General features: G+C 36.7%; 1 protein-coding gene across 4 annotated transcripts in view; it reads left to right on the forward strand.

Moving 5' to 3' along the window:
* The window catches only part of TMEM168 (transmembrane protein 168), a 62,416-nt gene extending 38,956 nt beyond the window's left edge, over positions 1–23,460 (forward strand). For 3 of the 4 annotated variants that reach the window (XM_061414089.1, XM_061414088.1, XM_061414087.1), the window contains 3 exons: positions 10,158–10,300; positions 12,333–12,607; positions 18,837–23,460. In XM_061414089.1, coding sequence (XP_061270073.1) covers positions 10,158–10,300; positions 12,333–12,607; positions 18,837–19,384 — 966 coding nt within the window. In that variant the 3' untranslated portion in view covers positions 19,385–23,460. The remainder of the gene's footprint in view (positions 1–10,157; positions 10,301–12,332; positions 12,608–18,836) is intronic. The other variant, XM_061414090.1, reaches the window with a different exon arrangement.
* Positions 23,461–23,693: the final 233 nt, after the last annotated feature.

Consider the following 23,693-nt stretch of genomic DNA (forward strand, 5'->3'; position numbering starts at 1 on the left):
GGACATTCTCCGTTAACATACTGTTGAAGCCTAGCTTGGAGGATTTTGAACATTACCTTGCTAGCATGTGAAATGAGTATGGTTATGCAGTAGTTTGAATATTCTTTGGGATTTTCCTTCTTTGGGATTGGAATGAAAACCTTTTGTACTCCTGTGGCCACTGCTGAGTTTTCCAAATTTGCTGGCATATTGAGTGCAGCACTTTCACAGCATCATCTTTTAGGATTTGAAATAGCTCAGCTGGAATTCCGTCACCTCCACTAGCTTTGTTCATAGTAATGCTTCCTAAGACCCACTTGAGTTCACACTCCAGAATGTTTGGCTCTAGATGTGTGATCACACCTTTGTGTTTATCTGAGTCATTAAGATCTTTTTTTGTATAGTTGTCCTGTGTATTCTCGGAGAAGGCAATGGCACCCCACTCCAGCACTCTTGCCTGGAAAATCCCATGGACGGAGGAGCCTGGTAGGCCGCAGTCCATGGGGTCGCTAAGAGTCGGACACAACTGAAGCGACTTAGCAGTAGCAGCCTGTATATTCTTGCCACTTATTGTTAATATCTTCTGCTTCTGTTAGGTCCCATACTCTTTCTGTCCTTTATTGTGCCCATCTTTGCATTAAATATTCTCTTGGTATCTCTAATTTTCTTGAATCGATTTCTAGTCCTTCCCATTCTATTGTTTTCCTGTTTCTTTGCATTCTTCACTTAAGATGGTTTTCTTAGCTTTCCTTGCTATTCTTTGTAACTCTACATTCATATGGGTTTATCTTTCCTTTTCTCCTTTGCCTTTGTTTCTCTTCTTTTCTTAGCTATTTGTAAGGCCTTGTCAGACAATGGTTTTGCCTTGTTGCATTTTTTCTTGGGGGTGATTTCAGTCACTGCCTCATTTATGCTGTTGCAAACCTCTGTCCATAGGTCTTCTGGCACTCATATATCAGGTCTAATCCCTTGCATCTATTTGTCACTTCTACTATATAATGATAAGGGATCTGATTTAGCTTATAACTGAATGGCCTAGTGGTTTTCCCTATTTTCTTCAGTTTAAGCCTGAATTTTGCAATATGGATCTGAGCCATGATCTGAGCCACAGTAAGCTCCTGATCTTGTTTTTGCTAACTGTATAGAGCTCCTCCACCTAGGCTGCAAAGAATATAATCAGTCTAATTTCAGTATTGACCATCTGGTGATGTCCATGTGTAGAGTCTTCTGTTGTGTTGTTGGAAGAGGGTGTTTGCTATGACCCATGCATTCTCTTGGCAGAGCTCTGTTAGCCTGTACCCTGCTTCATTTTGTACTCCAAGACTAAACTTGCCTGTTATTCCACGTATCTCTTGACTTCCGGCTTTTGCATTCCAGTCTTCTATGATGAAAAGGACATCTTTTGTGTGTGTGTATGTGTGTTCTAGCAAGTCTTGTAGGTCATCATAGAACCGTTCAACTTCAGCTTCTTCAGCATTAGTGGTTGGGGCATAAACTTGGATTACTGTAATATTGATTGGTTTGCCTTGGAAACGAACTGAGATTTTCCTGTCATTTTTGAGAGTGCACGCAGTACTGCATTATGAACTCATTTGTTGACTGTGCAGGCTACTCCATTTCTTCTAATGGATTTTTGCCCACAGTAGTAGATATAATAGTCATCTGAATGAAATTCACCCATTTCCATCCATTTTAGTACAATGATTGCTAAATTGTCGATGTTCACTCTTGCCATCTCCTGTTGGCAAGTTGACTACTTCCAATTCACCTTGATTCATGGACCTAACATTCCAGGTTCCTATGCACTATTGTTCTTTACTTTCACCACCAGACATATCCACCACTGGGCTTCGTTTCTGGTTTGGCTCAGCCTCTTCATTCCTTCTGGAGCTATTCTTCTACTCTTCTCTGGTAGCATATTGGACACCTACTGACCTGGGGGGTTTATCTTTCAGTGCCATATCTTTTTGCCTTTTCATACTGTTCTTGGGGTTCTCAAGATAAGAATGCTGAAGTGATTTGCCATTCCCTCCTCCAGTGGACCACGTTTTGTCAGACCTCTCCATCAGTCTTGGGTGGTCCTACACTGTATGGCTCATAGTTTGATTAAGTTAACAAAGCTGTGATCCATGTGATCATTTTGTTTAGTTTTCTGGGATTTTGGTTTTCATTCTGTCTACCCTCTGATAGATGTGGGTAAAAGGCCTGTGCAAACTTCCTGATGGGAGGGACTTGCTGTGGAGAAAACTGGATCTTCCTCTGGTGGGCAAGGCCCTGCTCAGTAAGTCTTTAATCCAGTTTTCTGCTCATAGGTGGGGCTGTGCTCCCTGCCTGTAAGTGAAAGTGAAGATCTTCCTCTGGTGGGCAAGGCCCTGCTCAGTAAGTCTTTAATCCAGTTTTCTGCTCATAGGTGGGGCTGTGCTCCCTGCCTGTAAGTGAAAGTGAAGTCGCTCAGTTGTGTCCGATTCTTTGCGACCCGTGGACTGTAGCCCACCAAGCTCCTCCGTCCATGGGATTCTTCAGGCAAGAATACTGGAGTGGATTGCCATTTCCTTCTCCAGGGGATCTTCCCGACCCAGGGATCGAACCCAGGTCTCCCACATTGCAGGCAGACGCTTTAACCTCTGCACCACCAGAGAAGCCCTTAAATACAAGAATACAGTCTCTCAGAAAACCTCCTATAGAGACAGAGAACTTCAGATCCAAGTACTAACATCAAAGATTTCAAAGGAGGAAAGGAAGCCAGGTTGAAAGAAGGGGGAGGAGGCGGGAGAGTGGGGGTGAAAGGGGTGGCCTTATAGACGTCTCCTGCCACCTACAGATATCCAGGCACTTTTCCCTGCCTGTAGTTTGGCCTTAATCTGTGGTAGGGGTAATGGTGGTAATGGCGACCTCCTTTAGAAGGCATAGGCCACACGGTGCGCCTCCCAGGACTGCTGCCATCAGTGTCCCTGACCCCGCGGCAGGCCTCAGTCAACCCACGTCTCCAGCAGAGACTCCTGGACACGCACAGGCAAGTCTGGATCGGTCTCTTGTGGGGTTACTGCTCCTTTCTCCTGGGTCCTGGTGCACACAAGGTTTTGTTTGTGCCCTCCAAGAGTCTGTGTTTCCCCAGTCCTGTGGAAGTTCTGTAATCAAATCCCACTGGCCTTCAAAGTCAAATTCCTTGAGGATTCTCAGTCCCTTTGCTGAACCCCAGGTTGGGAAGTCTGTTGTGGAACCTAGAACTTTTATAGCAGCACGAGAACTTCTTTGGTATAATTGTTCTCTAGTTTGTGTATTGCCTACCTGGCAGCTCTTCCCAGGTGGGGGATGGCGCTAGTGGTTAAGGACCTGCCTGCCAATGCAAGAGACTTAAGAGATGTGGATTCAGTCCCTGGGTTGGGAATTTTCCCTGGAGGAGGAAATGGCAACCCACTCCAGTATTCTTGCCTGAAGAATCCCATGAACAGAGAAGTCTGGAGGGCTACAGTCCATAGGGTAACAAAGAGTTGGATATGACAGAAGTGACTTAGCATGCAGTGGCAGCCTCCTCCAAAGGATTTATGCCACACACCACACCTCCTAGGACTGCTGCTGTCAGTGTCCCTGACCCCACAGCAGGCCACTGCTGACCCATGCCTCCACAGGAGACCCTCAGTCACAGGCAGGTCTGGCTCAGTCTCTTGTGGGGATTGCTGTTCCTTTCCCTGCACCTTGATGCACACAAGGTTTGCTTTTTGCCCTCCAGGCGTCTCTGACGGGTATGAAGGTTGATTTTAAACATGACTGCACCCCTCCTGCTGTCTTGCTGCAACTTCTCCTTTGCCCTTGGATGTGGAGTATCTTTTTTTGGTGGGTTCTAACATTCTCCTGTCGATGATTGTTCAGCAGCTAGTTGTGATTTTGGTGTTCTTGGAGGAGAAGATGAGTGCACGTCCTTCTACTCCACCATCTTTTTGACTTGATAAGTAGACGACAGAGATAGACAATGATAGATAGATAGATTCCTGATATTAAATTAAAATGATGGGCAGACTTCTCATCCAATTTCATCTGGTTCTCCCATTGCTCCCATCTTGGGCCCCTGGAGTTCAGGCTATGGAATTGGCAGCAGCAAAGTACCCCAGCTTTGCTAAGACCCCTGGGCACCCAGCCATACATCTTCCCCATTGAAGCCACCATCTAGATTTCTAAGAGGGTCAGTTTAGCTGAAGAGGCAATAAGGAAAGAGGCCAAGAGGAGATTCACAGATTATAGCCAAACCTGTCCCTTCCAATGTTGAAACTAAGCCAAAAACAAAAGGCAACAAGAAAGAATAAAGCTTCAAAACAATGGAAATCTACTAGGACTGGGGTGGTTAACCAAGACACTAAAGACTGCAGGAAAGAAGAAACAACAAAAAAAGGAGAGCATGGCCTCTGATGCAGCAGGATATAAAGAAGTCAAGTCAGTCTGGCAGACTTAAACCAAGTCTTATCGGTGGTCCCAGCACCTTCTTCCTTCAACAATATGGAGAGAAGGTTGTTTTTTTTTGTTTTTTTAATCACCTATTTAAAATATGCAAATATTTGGTAGTTTCAGATACATATTTTTTAATATAAATTTATTTATTTTAATTAAAGAAGGAAGAAATTCCACTTCATCTTATTTAAAATGCATGTTCAGATAAGTATAAATGCTTCTTTTGTAGGTGAAGTCATGAACTGGCTGTTTGTTTTTCTGTAAAGCCATAAATTAGTGAGATATTGAATTAAAGGAAGCTTTGACTGCCTGTGTGTCAGCTTAGCATTCCATAGACTGAAGGCAAGGGTAGTGTTTACATCCTGTTACACAAAGTCTATCTAAATGGTAATTTAGGGCCACAATCAGGCAGTTAACTTGTCATAAATAATTAAAACCATTTATTTATGTTGTTTCATCAATTATTGGATCAGAAAGCAAAGAAAGCTGTCAAAGACAATTTGGATAATGTCAAAAGCATTTGGGAATTAACTTGAAAAGGGCCACAATGCCAATTAGAATATAATTAAGAATTGCCGAGGTCCAGCCCCGGCTGATCCAGGGTATTCCACTATTTATTTATTTATTCCTCAAAGATATAAAGAATAATAGAATGAGGATAGCTCAGTTTCAGTGGAGAAAAGAAGCTGAGTAGCTTGACGCGAAAATCAATATAACCCGTGACACCAGGTTAGCTCTGACCACGGAGGCCGCAGGCACCCTCTCGAATAGCGGAAGGTGCCCCACCTTAGACACCTTCTCGAGTGGGTCTTAGAAGCCCAGGCAAATAAATGGTCTCAGAGGATATCCGCGCTCCAGATGGAGACTCAGCTGGAAGTTAAGGGGAAGAATGACATGGAGAGACCAAGCTTTGGTGAGCAAGGCCTTGACTTGATTTTAAAATATCTTTTATGGTAGGTTCCAGTGTTTTTGTCGGAGAAGGCAATGGCACCCCACTCCAGTACTGTTGCCTGGAAAATCCCATGGATGGAGGAGCCTGGTGGGCTGCCATCTATGGGGTCGCTAAGAGTCGGACACGACTGAGCGACTTCACTTTCACTTTTCACTTTCATGCATTGGAGAAGGAAATGACAACCCACTCCAGTGTTCTTGCCTGGAGAATCCCGGAGATGGGGGAGCCTGGTGGGCTGCCATCTATGGGGTCGCACAGAGTCAGACATGACTGAAGCGACTTAGCAGTGTTTTTGTAGATGATTGTTCAGCAGTTGTGATTTTGGTGTTTTCATGAGACGTGAAAGTGTTAGTCGCTCAGTCGTGCCCAACTCTTTGCAACCCTGTGGGCTGTTGCTTGCTAGACTTCTCTGTCCGTGATGTTCTCCAGGCATGAATACTGGAGTGGATAGCCATTCCCTTCTCCAGGGGATCTTTCCAACCCAGGAATCAGGCCCTGGCCTTGTACATTGCAGGCAGGATCTTTATCATCTGAGACACCAAGGAAGCCCCTTCATGAGAAGAGGCGAGCTCATGTCTTTCTACTCTGCCATCTTTTCCAGAGTCAAGGGGCTGCTTTAGTTTGGATGCTATCTGTCTCTTTCCTCAGTGCATGCTGGCAGTTATCCCTTGATATGTGGTGTGTGGGTTCAGAGGTCCTTGTGCACACATGAGGGGGCAGTCTTCGACACCTGCTCTTGGGTCTCTTGGGGGTGGCAGCTGTCTGCACACTCCTGGGACAGCAGGGGCAGGGCTTGGCACTGCTCTGGGTCTCCTGTGGGCAGATGCTGTCCACACTCCCAGAAGAGTGGTGGCAGTCCTTGGCACCTGCTGTTAGGTCTTGGAGTGGCAGTTCATAGCCACTTCTGGGGCCTAGGATGGCCGCAATGACTTGCGCCTGCCCCCAGAACTCCTGTGGGCATTGTCCTGTTGCTGAATGGTCACAGGGAAAGGAGCTCTTACGGTGCTCTCAGCCCTCTTCCCATGCACCCCCTCAACAATGGCACTTGGTATCTCTCGTCAGCCCCAGCTTCTTCTGAGTACCTGCTCTGTTGCTACCGTGCAGCCTCTTCAGGCTGTCTCCATGCAGCCAACCCTGGTCCTCTCCCTGGGTCTGACCTCTGAAGCCTGTACTTTAGTGCCTAGCCCCCAGGTTCACTAACATATGAGCATCTTAGGCGGGGGAGTGCAGGGTGGCAGTGCCAACCTTCTGTTCACGTTACTCTGTTTTGCCCTACTCAAACGCTGTGCTCTACGCCTAGCCTCTGAAGCTCCGCTCCATATAGGCTGATCTCCCTGCCAGTGGGGGACTGCCCAGGGTGTGGGAAACTTGCCTCCATGGCTCCTCCCTGGGTGCAGGCTTCGTCTGTTTCTTTTTTCCTTTTGTCCTACCCAGTTACATGGAGGTTTTTTTGCCCTTTGAGAATGAGGTCTTCTGCTGGCTTTCGGTAGATGTTCTGTGTCGGTCATTCCACTCATAGATGTGTTTTTAGTGTTTTTGTTGGGGAAGGTGAGCTTCCTGTCCTACTCCTCCACCATTTTTACCCCCCCGCCAACCAGTAATTATTTTAAGTAAATGGCTGACATAATTTGAACGTACAGTGATCCTTAGGTATCTACAATGGATTGATTCCAGTACCTCCTCTGAATACCAAAATTTGCAGTTGCTGGAGTCCCTTACATTTATGGTGTAGTACAGTTAGCCGTCTGTATCTAAAAGTTCCCCATCCACTTTTATGTGGATAAGGGTTTAATTGATCAAAGTATTTCCCATTATAATGGAACAATATATGCAATAGAAGGTATAGAAATTGAAAAGAAAATGATGAAATTATCAATATTTGTAGATACCTATTAAACCTAAGAGTTAAACAAGTAATGTTTAAAAACAGCCATTGAAATTGCTGTAGTAATAGTTGTGAGAATTGTTGCATCCAAATTGTAAGCTATGTCATAAAAGAGTGATTTTCTCACTGATATAGTTAGTAACCTAAGTATAAAAAGTATGTAAATTCTCTTGGACGTAAGTTGTATAAGAAGAAGTTGGTGTTTATAGTAGAAATGTATTTTTTAATAAATACATTACATCCTCTAATGAATTTGCATCCTGATACTGTATCCTGTTAGTGATACAACCTGGATTAAGATATATAAACTGTTAATGCCCACAGCTCCCTAGAAGAAACAGAAATCCTCTTGGAGAAGGTATAATTATCCTAGGTCTGAAATTAGTCATATAGTATTTTTTTTTGCATACAGTGTTCAACTCATAAATATAACCAGATTCTCTCTCTCTCCCCCTCTCTCTCTCACTCACTCACATGGCATCAAGAGCAAGGAGCAACAGAACCAGCAGACAATAAGCAGACCAAAATGTCTTGGTTTATTGGAATTATCAAACACAGAAAGCCATCATACATATTTAGCAAGTTGAAAAACAAAAGCAAAGATAGTAAATAATAGTGGGAAGCTAGAAGCTATTAATATAAAAAAGCAACAAGGCAGATTTGAAAAATAACTGGACAGGCTTTTTTTTTTTCTTTTTAGACATGTTTTTGAATCAGAAAATAAAATACCTGAAATTCACTCAGTGTACAAGTTTAACAGATTAGACAAATGAGAAGTGAGATTAGTGAGCTGGAAAATATAGTTCAGAGAAGGCTATGAAAGTAGAAGCTTGAAGAGGAAAAAGAGAGGAAATACTGTACAGAAGGATAAGACTCATAGAAGATACAGAGAAATCTCATTTGTGTTTTACTGGAGTCCCAGAAAGAAAGGAGGAAATGTGGGCAAAAGTAGATAGGCCAATGGAACATAAGAGTGAAAAAGCAGGTATCAGAATGCCTGATTTATGACAAAAATAGTACAGAAATGTGGAATGGTTGAGATTTTCAGTAATTGGTAAATAGTTGAGTGCTCATATAAAAAACTTGAACTGTTCTTATAACAATCAACTATATTTGGATTATGGACCTAAAAGCAAAGTGCAAAAAAAACAAAACCTTTAGAGGATAATGTAAAATACCTTCTTGACCTTTAGGTAGATGGAGAAGATTTAGCAAGACACAACATTAGTACATTACACTTATATTGATAGCAAAACAAAACTGTGAATCATTAACAGACAGCCCCATGGCAAAATATTTCACCAAAGTTGAACTCAAATGATCAAAGATATTTAATATAATCATCAGAGAACTCAATACTTACTCTGGTTTTGTTTATCACAGAGGAAAAATATAAGGAATCTAAATACACAAATAGGAAATCATCTAATTAAAATTTCATAAATATAATAGTAATGCCATTTGGTATTTACAAATGATTTAGAATTACATTAATAAGCTTATAGTATATTGGACAGTTTGCAGAACATTATATATCATCCCACTTTGGTAAAAGACTAAATATTTGTGATTACATATATTGCATGAAGTTTGAACATATTTTAAATAGTTAGCTGTGTATGGTAATGGTACTCAGAATGAATCTAATCATATCTTTTTCTATTGTTTCTAAATTGAGCATGTACTGTATTATTTATGTAATTGATAACACAGAATATACCAAAAGTGGGCTTCCCTGGTAGCAGTAAAGAATCCACTTGCAATGCAGGAGACTGCCTGCAATGCAGGAGACATGGGTTCAATCCTTGGGTGGGGAAGATCCCCTGCAGAAGGAAATGGCAACCCACTCCAGTATTCTTACCTGGGAAATCCCATGGACAGAGGAGCCTGGGCGAGCTCCAGTCCATGGGGTCTTGAGAGTCAGACATGACTTAGCGACACCACCACCACCAGTGTACCAAAAATAGGGCATTATATCCATTTTTCCATTATGGGATTCAACTTTTTTTTTTACTAAAATTCTGACCAAATGAACCACTTGTTAGTGTTGGAAAATGTGTATTCATTCATGCACATACACGCCTAACTGTGCAATACGTGCAGTAGCAGCACAGAGAATGTGAAATACCATCCTTATTGTAAGAATGCAGGTTGGTATTGAGTGACTCATCCTTTCATTTTCTTTTCATTTAAATGTGTCCTTTTTTATTTTAATTGCAAATACTACCTAAATCTGCCTTCTCTTAATACTTTGCCTGCCCCCCTTTTTCCATTGTTTTTAGGCTGCTTAAATGTCCTTAATGTACAGATAAATATATTTTAGTTTTGATTTAGTTACAAAGAGTCTAGATATTTTCAAAGGAAAGCTGTATTATAAGTTTAAGAATGGAATTCATTTTTATAGTTTTAAGGAGTTTACATTTTAAATTTTTCTCTTAATTTCTGGACTTTTCACACGGGGAAAAAAGACCCTTTCTACACTCTGATAAATGAGTGTGTTATTTGAAAAATGATTTAAAGCATGTGGTAGTAACAGGAAAGGATTTGTTTTCTGGCTTTTTTCTCTGTCATATTAAAGATGTTACATATATGTATATTATATATGTTTTTAGTTTGGGATATTATTTGACAAACTTTAAAAATACAATATGCATATTATGTTTGTTTTACCATGGTGTCCAGGAGCTTATAGATAAATTTAGGCTCTATTGTTTATCCATGTGTTCTTACTTGTGTCTTTCAGCTTATAATGGATTTTAGATCTTTATCCTTTTAATTCTTTTTGGAAGTAGGGGCAAAAAATGAATAAATATGGATTTATAAATATATATGAATACACATATACATAAGTTTAATCCCACATGGTATGGTAAACATACTGTTCTAAATTTTTTTTAGCCAACAAATGGGATCTTCTTGAGCATGTTTCTGATTGTTTTGCCTTTGGAATCTATGGCTCATGGCCTCTTCCATGAACTGGGTAGCTGTTTAGGAGGAACATCTGTTGGATATGCTATTGTGATTCCCACCAACTTTTGCAGGTACAGTAACCTAGTGTAATTAGTCATAGCACCTTGACTCTTAACATTCTTCTAGTATTTGTATGAATATAAGATGATAGCTCATTTTTTCAAAGCTATAACAGTCTCAAAATATAATACTCTTGCATTTTTTTCATTTATCCCAAATGTTTAAAAACCTTTACTTTGAGTAGTAATCTTAAGGGTTCATTAAAGTTTTGTTTTTGGTAAACGTGATTAGAGTATGTTCTAGCTAAAAATCATAAAAATATAAGTAGATTTTCTTTGTAAAGTTATTCCATTTTCTTAGGAATATCTTGTTTAAGGAAATGTGAAACCACATGGTGAAGTGTAATAGAATGTACACGGGACCTGAGCATCCTAAATTCTAGTTCTGTGTTCCTTTAGGCAAATCATAACGTCTCTGAACCTCAGTGTCTTAATTTAAATTGCAGAGAGAGGAATGTCATGAAGAGGTAGTGAGAATATGAATGTAAAAATACTATCTATTTGAAAATGTAGTAAAAATACCAGGAATTCAGAGACATTCGCAATAAAATCAAATATCTCATGGCAGTTTTATTAAAATAATTTTGACTCCAATATGTGGCTAATCTGTTTCAATTTATAATCATTACTAAATTTTAGTTTTTCTTTTATAGTTTAAGTACCTTTGAAGTAGGAAAAAAAAAAATACTTCCTTGCCAGTAATGAATTATGCTGACAAAGTAGGCATCATATTTTCTTTGGCAGAGGTGGGAGAAAACTGAACATAAAGTTTTTATTGGATTTTAAATATTTGACATAAAACCACAAAGTTGACTATTTGTAGTAAATATTTTCCTCCATATTAAAGATTTGATAAATAAGGTGAAGATTCTTATGAGAAGTAAAAGAAATATATTTCAAAAGATACCATAAAGTAAGATGTGACAACTCTTTAGGAAGAATATGTGAAAGTAGTAATTTGCACAGATTTTTATTGTAATTTTTGATTATGCATTGTTTACTCTTTTACCGTTTTGTGGCTGTTAAATGATAAAATATGGGACAAAATGTTTTGTTTTTTAATGAAGCTTTTGTAGAATTATTAGAATAGTATGGATAAATACACGGAGCAAATGTAGTTTTCAAAATTCCTATTTAGAAATCCAGTTTCTGGGTAGGAGTGATGATTTTTTTTCTCCCTGAATATTCATTTGATCCTGCTAGTTTTAAGAACTGGTTTATCATCTTTACCAACGTACCATTTTACATGTATTCCAGGATCAAGCCTGTCTTCAGTTAGTGTTCAGTAGTATAAGGCAATGACCTAAATTATAATCATTGTTTTAAAATGTCATTTATTAAAAGGTAAGTTGTTCTGTCATTTGTGTACCTCAAGTTAGTAAAACTTGAACACTTTATAATGACTATTTTTCAATATGGAAATTAATTTAAAATACTGTTTCCATACTGTGTTTTTTCTCAAGAAAAAAAGTGCTTTCATTATTGTCCCCAATCCAGTGTTCTTGAAACATTTTGGGGATAAAGTTAGTACAGTCTTGCTTTTTAAAGTCTTGTTTAATATCTCATTTGGTAAGAAGATGCCAAATTCTTGGTAAAAAAATGAAGAGTAGTACAATCCACATTTGGAGATATCCTCCCAGCTTTCAGTTTTATTTATTTTTTACATGGAGGATAATTGGTTTACAATGTTGTGTTGGTATCTGCTGTACAACACCGTGAGTCAATCATCAGTATACATATATTTCTTTCCTCTAGAACCTCCCTCTGTGACAGCCTCCCATCCCACCCCTGTAGGTTGTCACAGAGCACCAGATCTTAATGATAAGAGGTATAATTTTTAGAAACTAGGCTTTAATTTTCCAAGCATAATTCTTAGCACTGTGGAAAATTTAGAAAAGATGGGTTTTTTAAAAAAAGATTATGCCATTTAGTTATTAATAACTTAGGAGTCTTAGATAAATTATTATAAATGAAAAATAGGAATGTGACATAGAATGAACACTTCATGAACACCAAAATGATGGGTTTTTTCCTCCTTTTTCAGTCCTGATGGTCAGCCAACACTTCTTCCACCAGAACATGTACAGGAGTTAAATTTGAGGTCTACTGGCATGCTCAATGCTATCCAAAGATTTTTTGCATATCATATGATTGAGACCTATGGGTGTGACTATTCTACAAGTGGACTGTCTTTTGATACTCTACATTCCAAACTGAAAGCTTTCCTTGAACTTCGGACTGTGGATGGGCCTAGGCATGATACATATGTTTTATATTACAGTGGGCACACCCATGGTACAGGAGAGTGGGCTCTTGCAGGTAAGTCCACCTCTGGCAATTTCACTATTGTGAAGATACACCTATTTGTGGAAATCTGTCCTTTACACTGAAACAATGTTTCCAGATTCTCAATTTTCCATTTTATAGTTTACCAAGTATACATATGACTGTTTTGTTTACCTTTTTCTCTGGCATACTTCTTTAGCATAATTTTAGTGACCTCTAAAGGTTTCGAAAATTACGTTTTGTGTTGATTGGAAGAAAAAAAAAATCTGACTGCTTGATGTGAGACTTATAGTTTCTCTTTAAACTATTTTCAGAATTATTAAATAGTTACATTTTTCAGAAGCCGATTAACTTATTTGACTACTACTTCTAAGTCTTTAAGATTATAGATGCTGATTTCAATAGTTCTGCACATGTTCAATTGTACTTGTTAGAAAGCATACCATAATTTTAAGCAGCAGGTGATATGATGTGGTTGGAGTAGTGTTTAGGTCAGGAGACCTTAGCTCTGTCCTAATTTGCCCCAGCAATGCTGCTGTTTGAGGCAGATAACGCTCTCCATTTCAGTTCTCTCATCTGAAAATAGAAGGGGTAATGTTTAACCTCCTTGCCAAGGGAGAAATGAGATTTAGATGTAAATTTGTTTGTTGATCTTCCCAACTAGAGAGGAGACTCTGTAAATTGAAGGCTTTGTTTTATGAGATAACTTGCTTACTGCTGGAAGAGAGTCTGGCAAATAGTAGGAGATCCTTAAGTAGTAGATGGATAAAATCATTGAATAAATCATGACAAAACGGGTAATTTTCTTATTTTAGATTAGGAATAATTCATTTAGACTTAATGATACCCTTTTTTTTCTAAAAATTTTTTAGATGTTTTATACCATGAGCCCAATAAAATAGTCATAAAATATAAGTAGAAAAAGGTATTCACAGAAAAATATAGAGAGAAGTATTATGGAAGGACAGAGATAGAGTGCCAATACAAGAATTCCAGAAGAAAGCAAATAAACTCAAGGTTAAAGTACACATGATTTCAAACCATCATGTTCTCACTAATTTAGTGCCAGATTGGTTTACAGGGTTTTATTATAAATAGACTTTTGGAATTTTTTGGTCTAACAAATACTGAATAAGTCAATGGCTATCTAGAAGGAGTAAAGTCAAACTAATAAGGGATCGAACCCAGGTCTCCTGCATTGCAGGCAGATTGTTTACCATCTGAACCACTAGGGAAGCCCCAATACTGAGCATGTTTGAAGCATAGCTACTGTGCTTGGTACTTTATACATATTATTAAATTTAATCTTCACTTGAAATTCTTTGAGATACTGTCACCTCTATTTTTCAAAGGATGAAATGAAAGCTAAAAGTGGTTACATAACTTACCTATGGTCATACTATTCCTAAGTGCTGGAACCACGATTCAAGTCCGAATTTGTCTGACACCTAAAATCACCCCACCCCGCCACTGTACTATGTTGCTGCCAAAGGTAAAAACCACAAAGGCACAGAAATGGCATGTTCTAGTTCAGAAGGTAACTTTTGTTAGCATGGTTCACCCATTTTTGGAATACTGTAATATGAAAGAAACTAGTCAACTTAAAACTACTTCAGCATAAGGTTATAAAATCATTTACTCAACTTGTGACTTTTTGATAACATATAAAGTAACTTTTAAACATTTACAGCATGCTATTTCAAATTCAGGTAAAGTATAGCATTCTGTGTACTTCAGAGCCCAAGAGAAAAAGTTTTAATCAATTCAAACATTTTTACAGAAATATATTTCAAACCTAAAAGCAGGGATTGATTATTTGAAAACTGCTACTGAAATGCTTATAATAACTCAAATGCAAGGGGATGGGCATAATTTTGGTGGCCATGCATATATCCTTCATTATTTTTTATAAGAAAGTAACTTCATTTTTTTAAATTTCTATTTCATTCAATTACTGCATGAATTATAGTTTTTTCCTAAGCATATGATTGTAGTAAAGAGAAATAATGAATTCTACCCAGTGACTTGACTTTTGAATAGTTAGTAAAGCATACTGTCTCTACATAAATAACAAACATGTTTCATTGGAACAATAAGAAAAATGATTGATATTAGATCAGCAGTGGTGGCTATTATCTTAGACTTAACCTGGAAAATTTTTCATTATTGGTGATACTAGATGTGTGGGTTGGAGTGTCAGGTTGAAATAAGAAGGCTGAGAGGCAGTGGGGAGAACATGCTAACTGACAAGCTTATCCCAAACAAGTCCAAACAAACCATATCTGGGTATGGGCTTTGAGATCATTGCTATATCTAGACTTTTTAAAATACTGTTTCTTTTTATATGCTAAATATTAAACATACAAAGCTTAGAGAATGCTTTAGTGAAGAATAAAGCAGCCAGGGGCAAATTATAGCTTCACAGTGAAATGCAGCTTTTCCATTACAAGACAAATACTTCATTTCCAAAGGTTAAATTGGTTAATACTTAAAGAATTCCACTGAAGAAAAAGAATCTAATCCATACTATTCTCTGACACTGTGCTTTCATTTGATTATCTGTGTGTATATTTTCTTTTCTCTTTTTATTGGAGTATAATTGCCTTACCGTGTTGTTAGTTTCTACTGTACAGCAAAGCAGATCAGTTCTAAGTATACCTCTATCCCTTCTCTTTTGGATTTCCTTTCCATTTAGGTTGGGCTTCCCTAGTGGCTCAGCTGGTAAAGAATCCGCCTGCAATGTAGGAGACGCGGGTTTGATCCCTGGGTTGGGAAGATCTGGAGAAGGGATACCCTTTCCAGTATTCTGACCTGGAGAATTCCATGGACTGTATAGTCTATGGGGTCACAAAGAGTCAGACACGACTGTGTGACTTTCACTTCACTTCCCATTTAGGTCACCACAGAGCACTGAGTAGAGTTTCCTCAGCATACAGTTGGTTCTCATTAGTTATCTGCTTTATGCACAGTAGTTTTGATATGTCAATCCCAGTCTCCCAGTCCATCCCACTCACCCCTATGTCCCCCCTTGGTATCCATACATTTTTTTCCTCTTTGTTTGTGTCTCTATTTCTGCTTTGCAAATAAATTTATCCTTACCATTTTCCTGGATTCCACATACATGCATTAATACATAGTTTTGTTTTTCTGACTTAATTCACTTTGTATGACAGTCTCTAGGTCTAATAACTTTAAATGCAAGCTTATGTTTACATGAAGTATTTATTACTTAATATAAACATTTTCCCCAAAGTTTGTATTTTTCTTAACTCTTAAAAATTTATCTCAAATATTTTTTAAAAGATGGCTTTGGAAATAAACTCTAGATGTTCAGTTTACTGATATTTATAGTCATTTTTTCTTAGAAAATGTAATAGACACCAAGATGAATAGCAGTAGCATAAATGTCAGTGTTCTTATGTTTTCCTTCACTGTGAATTGAGAATAATTTATGAAGATACTTTAAAATAGGGTTATAGTTTAGGTAAATAAATGTCTAGTAGTTACCTTCTACAATATTATGCATTAAAAAATATTATAAAGATGGCATAAGTAGACCATTACAGAATTCTACTATCAGCCAAGAAGATTTGTTCCTGTATGTGTAATTTTCTCTGTGAGACACTGTATTGTAAAAGTAAAACAGTGGAGAAAGCATATGTTTACAGGACTTACCTTCCCCAAGAGGGGCAGGCTTTGCCCCATAACTCAGCAACCATGTCCTCCCCACTGGCCTGAGGCGCCTGGCCCATTTGCAGGTTAAACCGGGCCCAGAGAATGGATCCTGTTTCCAATCAGTTCCTTCCCTTGGCCTGCCTGAAACGGCCCCAGATGTTGATTCTTTCTCAGAAATGTTATTGAACACCCCTGCTCTGAAGAAAATGCTTTCTATTCCAGTCTAAGTGACAAAGAACTCTAAGCTCTGCGTGCATGCTAAGTCTGAGAATTTATTAATAAATAGTTTTCTTTAAAAAAAATTTTTTCTTAAAACCTTTAGATAGGAAGCATCAGGATTAGATTTTACTTGAGGTTAAGAGTAGGTCCAGAACTCACTGTGAGAAAAAATCTGTGTGTGCTCCTTAACCCATATCTTTACTCACAGTACTTCTTAGAATATGTAGTCTTTTTACACTTACAGGACTTCATAATGTGGAACCTAGTATCTTTGCCTCTCTGCTTGAGGGTAAAAAACAACTTGGTAATGACAAGAGAGACAAATTAAACAATCTATTTAACCTATAAAGCAGTTTATCACAGATAAAGTCTTTAAAAACAGTCTCAATTACTTAAACAGCATCAGATAAATGTTACTGAGATAAATGTAAGTACTTTACATCTGGGCCAAAAGCCAAATTTGACATAGAACCTTTTCATAGGAGAAAGCAGAGCAAAACAAGACAAGAGAATTAGTATAAAGGGCTTTAATGCTGCTTTAAATTTCTTGCCAATATCTAAAGAGCATGTGTATAAGAATTAGTGTAGCATGTGCTACAGAATCTTTATTGAAATAGTTGTAGAAGGCAAGTTAGACAATGTTTTATGGCAGATGGAATTTGTATAATAACACTTATATCTATGTTGTCCTCTCCAGAGAAGTTTAATAAAAGTGGAAATAATGAAAAGTGAGCTTGATCCTTTTAAAAAGGTACCTTAGAGAGGTCTCTGTGAAGCAATACATTAGTAATACGTGAAAAACAGATTTTACATTGTCACAGTCTGGTGAATAAAAGAATATTTATCATTCATAAAGGATGTGATATATACTCTGTTTTTATGGATCATATCACTGATAGAATCCAAATTCTAAAAGATTTTCTGTCTCTCTAGTATTGTCATTTTGATAGTTTAACAAAGAAGATGGTTGCTCTTGGTAGAATACCTATTCTGGGGCTAGGTTGTTGGAGCTTGTATTAGTAAATTGTAACATATTACAACTTTCTTCTAATTATAAAAATAACTGTAAAAATTTTGGAAGATACAAAAAAGTATAACAAAACCCACCTGAAATACCAATACCCAGAAGATAACTATTGCTCTTATTTTTGTAGATACACTTGTATGTCATGCTTTTTCTCCTAATATCATAGATATTTTGTCATTAAAATTTCTTTATAAATATGATTTATGATAAAACTCTCTCATAAGGTTATAATTATTTCCATTCCCTCAGTTTCATATTGTACACTATCTGAGGTAGCAGTGGGAAGATGATCTTTATATGTAATTTTTGTCCACATCCCTGCCCTTTCTTAGGATAAATTCCTGGAATTGGAAGGATTGGATTAGTGTACCATTTGAGACAGAGGCAGAACTAGAGTGAGGTGAGAATGGCAGATGCCTAGGGCACAAAATTTAATGGATTACTAAAAATTAAATGATCAAATTTTAATACAGTGTTATTTAAAATTTTAATGCAAAAAAAAAAAACCATACAATATGAACAAAATGTATAATGAGTAGCTGTAAGACAGCTTTCTTGGTCAGAAATATTTTTACCTTAGACATTTCTGGTATATGTTTTTTTTAATCCTTTGTCGTTTTGGGGTATAAAACGGATTTAAAAATAAACCAGTTCCAAACTCTTGTTACTAGGAGGGAGAGTCTTTTTTATGTAGTAGGTACCATATATGAGGATAAGTTAACAGTTTATCAGAGATGTAAAACAGGGGTAAGCAAACTTTTTCTGTAAGGATCAGGTATTTTTGACTTGGTAGGCCATAAAATCCCTCTTGCAACTATACTTAGCTTTTTGTAGAATAAACGCAGTCATAGACATTTATAGAAACATGAAATTTAAATTTCCTGTAATTTTTACATTACAAACTTCTCAAAAAAATTTTTTACACCATTTAAAAATGTAAAATCAGTTCTTATCTCTCAGGCCATGCAAAACTTGTGGCAGGCTAGATATGACAAGTCATAATTTGCTGCCCAATGTAGAATATTAGCTTTGCTGTATAATTTCTTTTTACCAAATTTACCTTTATTAAATAATTTTCTTATTTTATCATAGCATATCTCTTTAATGTAAAAAACAGGATGATTGGATTTTTTAGTTTTTTTGGTTTGGTTTTTACTTGAAGTTGAAAGTCTATTTTCTGTTTCTGAAAATTCTTCTGAAAAGATACTTTGAAAAGAAGGCACCCTCTTTTTTTCTTACATATTTAACTTTAAAAACTTAAAGACAGTACACTCAAGACAAGAGAGTATTGTTAGTAAGACACTTAAATTCTTGCTCTACTGAACTTTCTTTTGTTCACAGGTGGCGACATACTACGCCTTGACACACTTTTAGAATGGTGGCGAGAAAAGAATGGTTCCTTCTGTTCCCGACTTATTATCATATTAGACAGTGAGAATTCCACTCCTTGGGTGAAAGAAGTAAGAAAAATCAACGACCAGTATATTGCAGTGCAAGGAGCAGAGATGACAAAGACGATAGATATCGAAGAAGCTGACCCACCTCAGCTGGGTGACTTCACAAAAGACTGGGTAGAGTATAACTGCAACACCACTAATAACATCTGCTGGACTGAAAAGGGACGCACAGTGAAAGCAATATATGGCGTGTCAAAACGGTGGAGTGACTACACACTACACCTGCCAACAGGAAGCGATGTGGCCAAGCACTGGATGCTCTACTTTCCTCGTATTACATATCCACTAGTGCATCTGGCAAACTGGTTGTGTGGTCTGAACCTTTTTTGGATCTGCAAGACTTGTTTTAGATGCTTGAAAAGATTAAAAATGAGTTGGTTTCTTCCTGCTGTGCTGGATACAGGACAAGGCTTCAAACTCGTCAAATCTTAATTTGGAACCCAAAGTGGAATATTATTGAGAGTTTATTCTACCACTTATCACTAACTTGCCATTTTTTGTATATTGTATTTTTATTTGTAAAAAATATCTTGCTACTTCTGTAGCTGATCTTATTTTGTCTTTTCTCAAGTAATTATGGTATGTGTAAGGAGTTGGGAGTAAGCATTTTATACTAAAAGTAGTCAAAATGTTGACTTTGTCAATGCATAAGAGATGTTAAAAAATAATAACAATGCACTTTGAGGAATGTTTGCGTATGCCTCTGATTAGAAAGAAGACTTGTCCCAGCCCTGCAGTGGCCAATGAAGAATTATCAATGCCTTATTTTCTAGGCATAGAGAATGTAAACCAGACAATTTGTTTACTGTTATAAGAAAACTACCAGTTTGCTTACAGAAGATTATTTTTGTGAATAATAGGTTTGAGTTCAAAACCATTTGAAGAATTTCAGACTCACACTCAGAAAAGGGAAAAGGAAGAAGTCTGCTTAAAATGAGTATGTAAAATTTGCTTATCGTACATCACATTTAGACACTTGGCTGTGACCTGTTACCAGTATCGCAGAGAAGCCCAAAGCACTGTTTAGGTACAAACATTCTTCATAAAGGTAACTGTAAGAAGCTAGAGCCTACAACTTGCTCCTCCATGCCTTGCTGGGAGCCTCTGAAAGCACTGGCAATTTTAAGAGTCTTTCTCAGGGTAACAATGTTTTCTTAATAAAAATGTTTTCAGCTACAAATTCTTCCCAAATAAATTGTCTTCCCTTTCAAAATGTAATTTTATGAAAGAAATGTAGCCATTTGTCATTGATTTAGGCTATTTTCAGTATTGAGAAATAATTTTGATCTCTGTAGAGTTAATGCTCTGTCATGAAAACAATTTTTCAGATCTCCATTAGTGGTAACACTTTTTTCTATTTGAGGTCAAAGGATTGGAAACGGTCATTTTTTTTTTTCTTGTATGCCTGTAATGTATTATGTAAAAAAGTATTCATACTGGTAATTTCAGTTAAGCATAATGGTGTGGTTATAATTTTTAAAACTTCAGTGTTTTATCTAATTAAAGCAGGCATAGATCAGGCTATCTCCTAAAAGGTAATTTACCTCCTATTCCTTTCTAATAATCCTAACATTCTAAGTTTTCATCTCTGAGAAATAACATGAAAGGAATAGATTTAAATTGGAGGATACTCTAATCTTTGCTGTTTAAACGGTGTAATCTCTCACCATAAAAGCCATTTTTTCCAGCCTCAGAGAGAAGAAATAATGCCTCTACCATTTTCTACCTGTGACTTGAAAGTAGCAGTTCTAGTTAGGAAGAAGTCACTTAGCGTCAGGGAACTTGTATACCACTATCTATGCAGCGTTGTTATATAGTCTGATTATTTCTGTGTTTTGAGTATGATTTTCCTAATGCTATGAATAAAATTTTGTCAAAAATTAATTTTTCACATAATTTGCAAACAATAGTTATTGAAAATTTTACTATATTAAAAGGGATAGTCAAAAATATGCAAGTATTATTAGAGTTTATGGTTAGTAGGTCAGTTTGAAATTTTCTAATATTTGGTTACATATATATATCAACATCATCCAAATGAAATAGTGTAGTGTTTCACTCCTACTCAGAAATAGCGTAGGAGACAAGCCAACTGTTAAAACTATGAGCTTACAGCTACAAAAGTTTAATCAACATCAAGTAAAAACATCTTTTAAATTCCAAGCCAGTGTTGAGCAAATGAGCTTTAACTAAAGCGTATCCCTTTACTCTGAGAAAGCCAAATATAAAAGTATATCCTGTGTTGTTTATAAAGTGAAACTAAGATTTTACTAAAAATCACATTCAAAAGGTAGCAGACATTTTTACGTCACAAAGCTAATGCTTTGATATATATTTTCTATAAAGTACAACTGAAAAAGGTCTGGGCTAAAAATGGGATTTGAGCCTACTTACTCACTTTGATGAAACAAAGTAACAGTTTGGAGAAGGAATATTACAGGAAAGATAATTGCTTACTTTTACCTAAGGATTCAAAAACAGATGTGACAGTGAGACTAATTTTCTTGTGGCCTCTGTTTAGGAAGGAATTATTTAAAGTGATAGAAATTATGAAAGGGCAAAATTTTACCATGCCACTAAAAGAAATAGATAACGTGGAGATGTTTTTCAGCATACTGTTGACTTGTTTCCTTGTGTGGTACCTTGTTAAAAACCACAAAAAAAAGGTCTAAAAACATCTTTAAAAAAAAAACTATTATTTCATTCAAAATTTTGTTTAATTTGCTGTGACTAAACTCTTCTGGGACATTTGGATTTATCTTTTTTTGTATAGCTTTCTATCTCCCTCTTCTTAATATGAAATTCTAGAGAGAAGACCTTTTTCAGGAAACAATTTTTATGAAGTGTTTTCATAAGTTATACACTTTTTAAAAGCTACGTTGCTAATTAAAATGCATTTATATTTAATGCATTGGTGGGTAGAATTTTTTTGAACTAGAATCTTCATTAAAGTCTATTTGTAGCTGTACATTTTGTTTGTAACTTTTGGCTTAAATATGTTTACTGTTTGGGGTACTGAACTTTTTATAGGTATTCTTTCACATTTAGAGCCTAATCTCTTTCAAGGCAATGTTCTACATTACCTTTCCACAGGTGATGTGTTAATATTATATATGTCATAAGAAAATGACTTAATTTTAAGCATGTGAATAAGTATATTTGATAGCAAATGCTCAAAGGAGTTAAATCTGTGAGCACTTTTTAACATCTATATTGGAAGATACTAGACTGTCATCTCTTTTCAAGCAAAGGCTTACACATCTTGATATTTCTCATACAGTTTACCCAGAAGAGTGCCTTGCTTATTATAGGAGGTATTTTAAAAATATGTTTAACTGAGTGAATGAATTTAGATTCCTAAGGAGAAATTGGAATAATCTGATTGTAAATTATTACATTTCCTTAACAGTTTTACTTTAAGTGGGTATTATTTCAAGATCCTCATTGTTAACAATTACCAAAGACAATTACAGCATCGGTGAAAGGAAAACAAATGTCACATTTGTAGTTAAAGAGCAATAAGGATCAAGATTAGCGAAGGAAAAACTTTAAGATAGGTTTGATTGAAAACATACCTGATTATCACCAAAAAGTAGCTCTTTCAAGGTTGAGTCCCTTTTCATTATGTCCTCCAGTACGATTGAATCTTTCATTGATATCCCATTAGAAACATAGATAGATTGGAGATTTATCACAAATGGAAATTATTAGAAGTCTGATGAACAAAGAAAGCATTTGCCTGTGCCTATCAGTAACTACTAGATTGTAAAATCGGAAAAAAAAAAAAAAGGGGGCCTCTGAACATAAGCAGTTTCATGACAAGCTAAGAAAACTAAAATCATCTCATCTTTGGCATATCCGCAATAGTTGGAACACATAGTTATAAAGTATGAAAGAATGAAATTTAACCAGCAATTATTTTGAGCAGCTATTTTTGTTGATAAACATTTACATTTATGTTTTTTAGGAACTATTACTTAGACCAAAGCTGATTCAAAACTGAACACTGTAGGCTGATTGCAAAGCTTTTTTAATAATATGTAAAAACCCTTTTGATTGATTTAAAAATTGAATTGGCCAGTCATCTTGTGTGATGACCTCACAGTATTTTTTTTTTTTTAACTATGAGCTTAATTTAGAGCAAGTGGACAAGTTTAGTAAACTTTTGTTGTTGCTGTTTGGTCTGGACCTAGAACTCTTGATCAATTTTAAATCGGTGTGTCAGGGTAAGTGAGGAACATGGCATATCTCCTTATGCAATGTTTACTCTATGTGAATTAAAAATATTTTTATATTAAAACATACCAACATACTGAGCAATATTTGGTTAATTCTTAGTGTAAATCACAAGACTTGAAAGCAGTTTTAATCTTGCACTAGGTTCTTTGGGCGCAACTTTCAATGTTAATGGTATTCCATACAGAATATTAAAAAAAAAAATCCTTTGTCATATCTTGGAAACGCAAACAACACAGTGGATTTTCTTTAAATAAATAATTTTGTTTGAATACTGATGGAATTTCAGGTGGGTACCATCTTAATGCAACTTTAAAATAGGTATTTCTAGGTTCTTTGGAATCCTAATGCATATTGATTTCTTGTTCTACACAATTAGGTATTGTGGGGTGGGGATTTTGATTTATAGTCTATTATACATCCACATGCATTCATGCCCATTCTCACCTATTTCTCTCCTTCCTAATTAGAAGAGACACTGCTACGTTTTTTTCCAAAACCTAAC

This window comes from Bos javanicus, chromosome 4 (assembly GCF_032452875.1).
Source record: "Bos javanicus breed banteng chromosome 4, ARS-OSU_banteng_1.0, whole genome shotgun sequence".
NCBI classification, from domain to species: domain Eukaryota; kingdom Metazoa; phylum Chordata; class Mammalia; order Artiodactyla; family Bovidae; genus Bos; species Bos javanicus.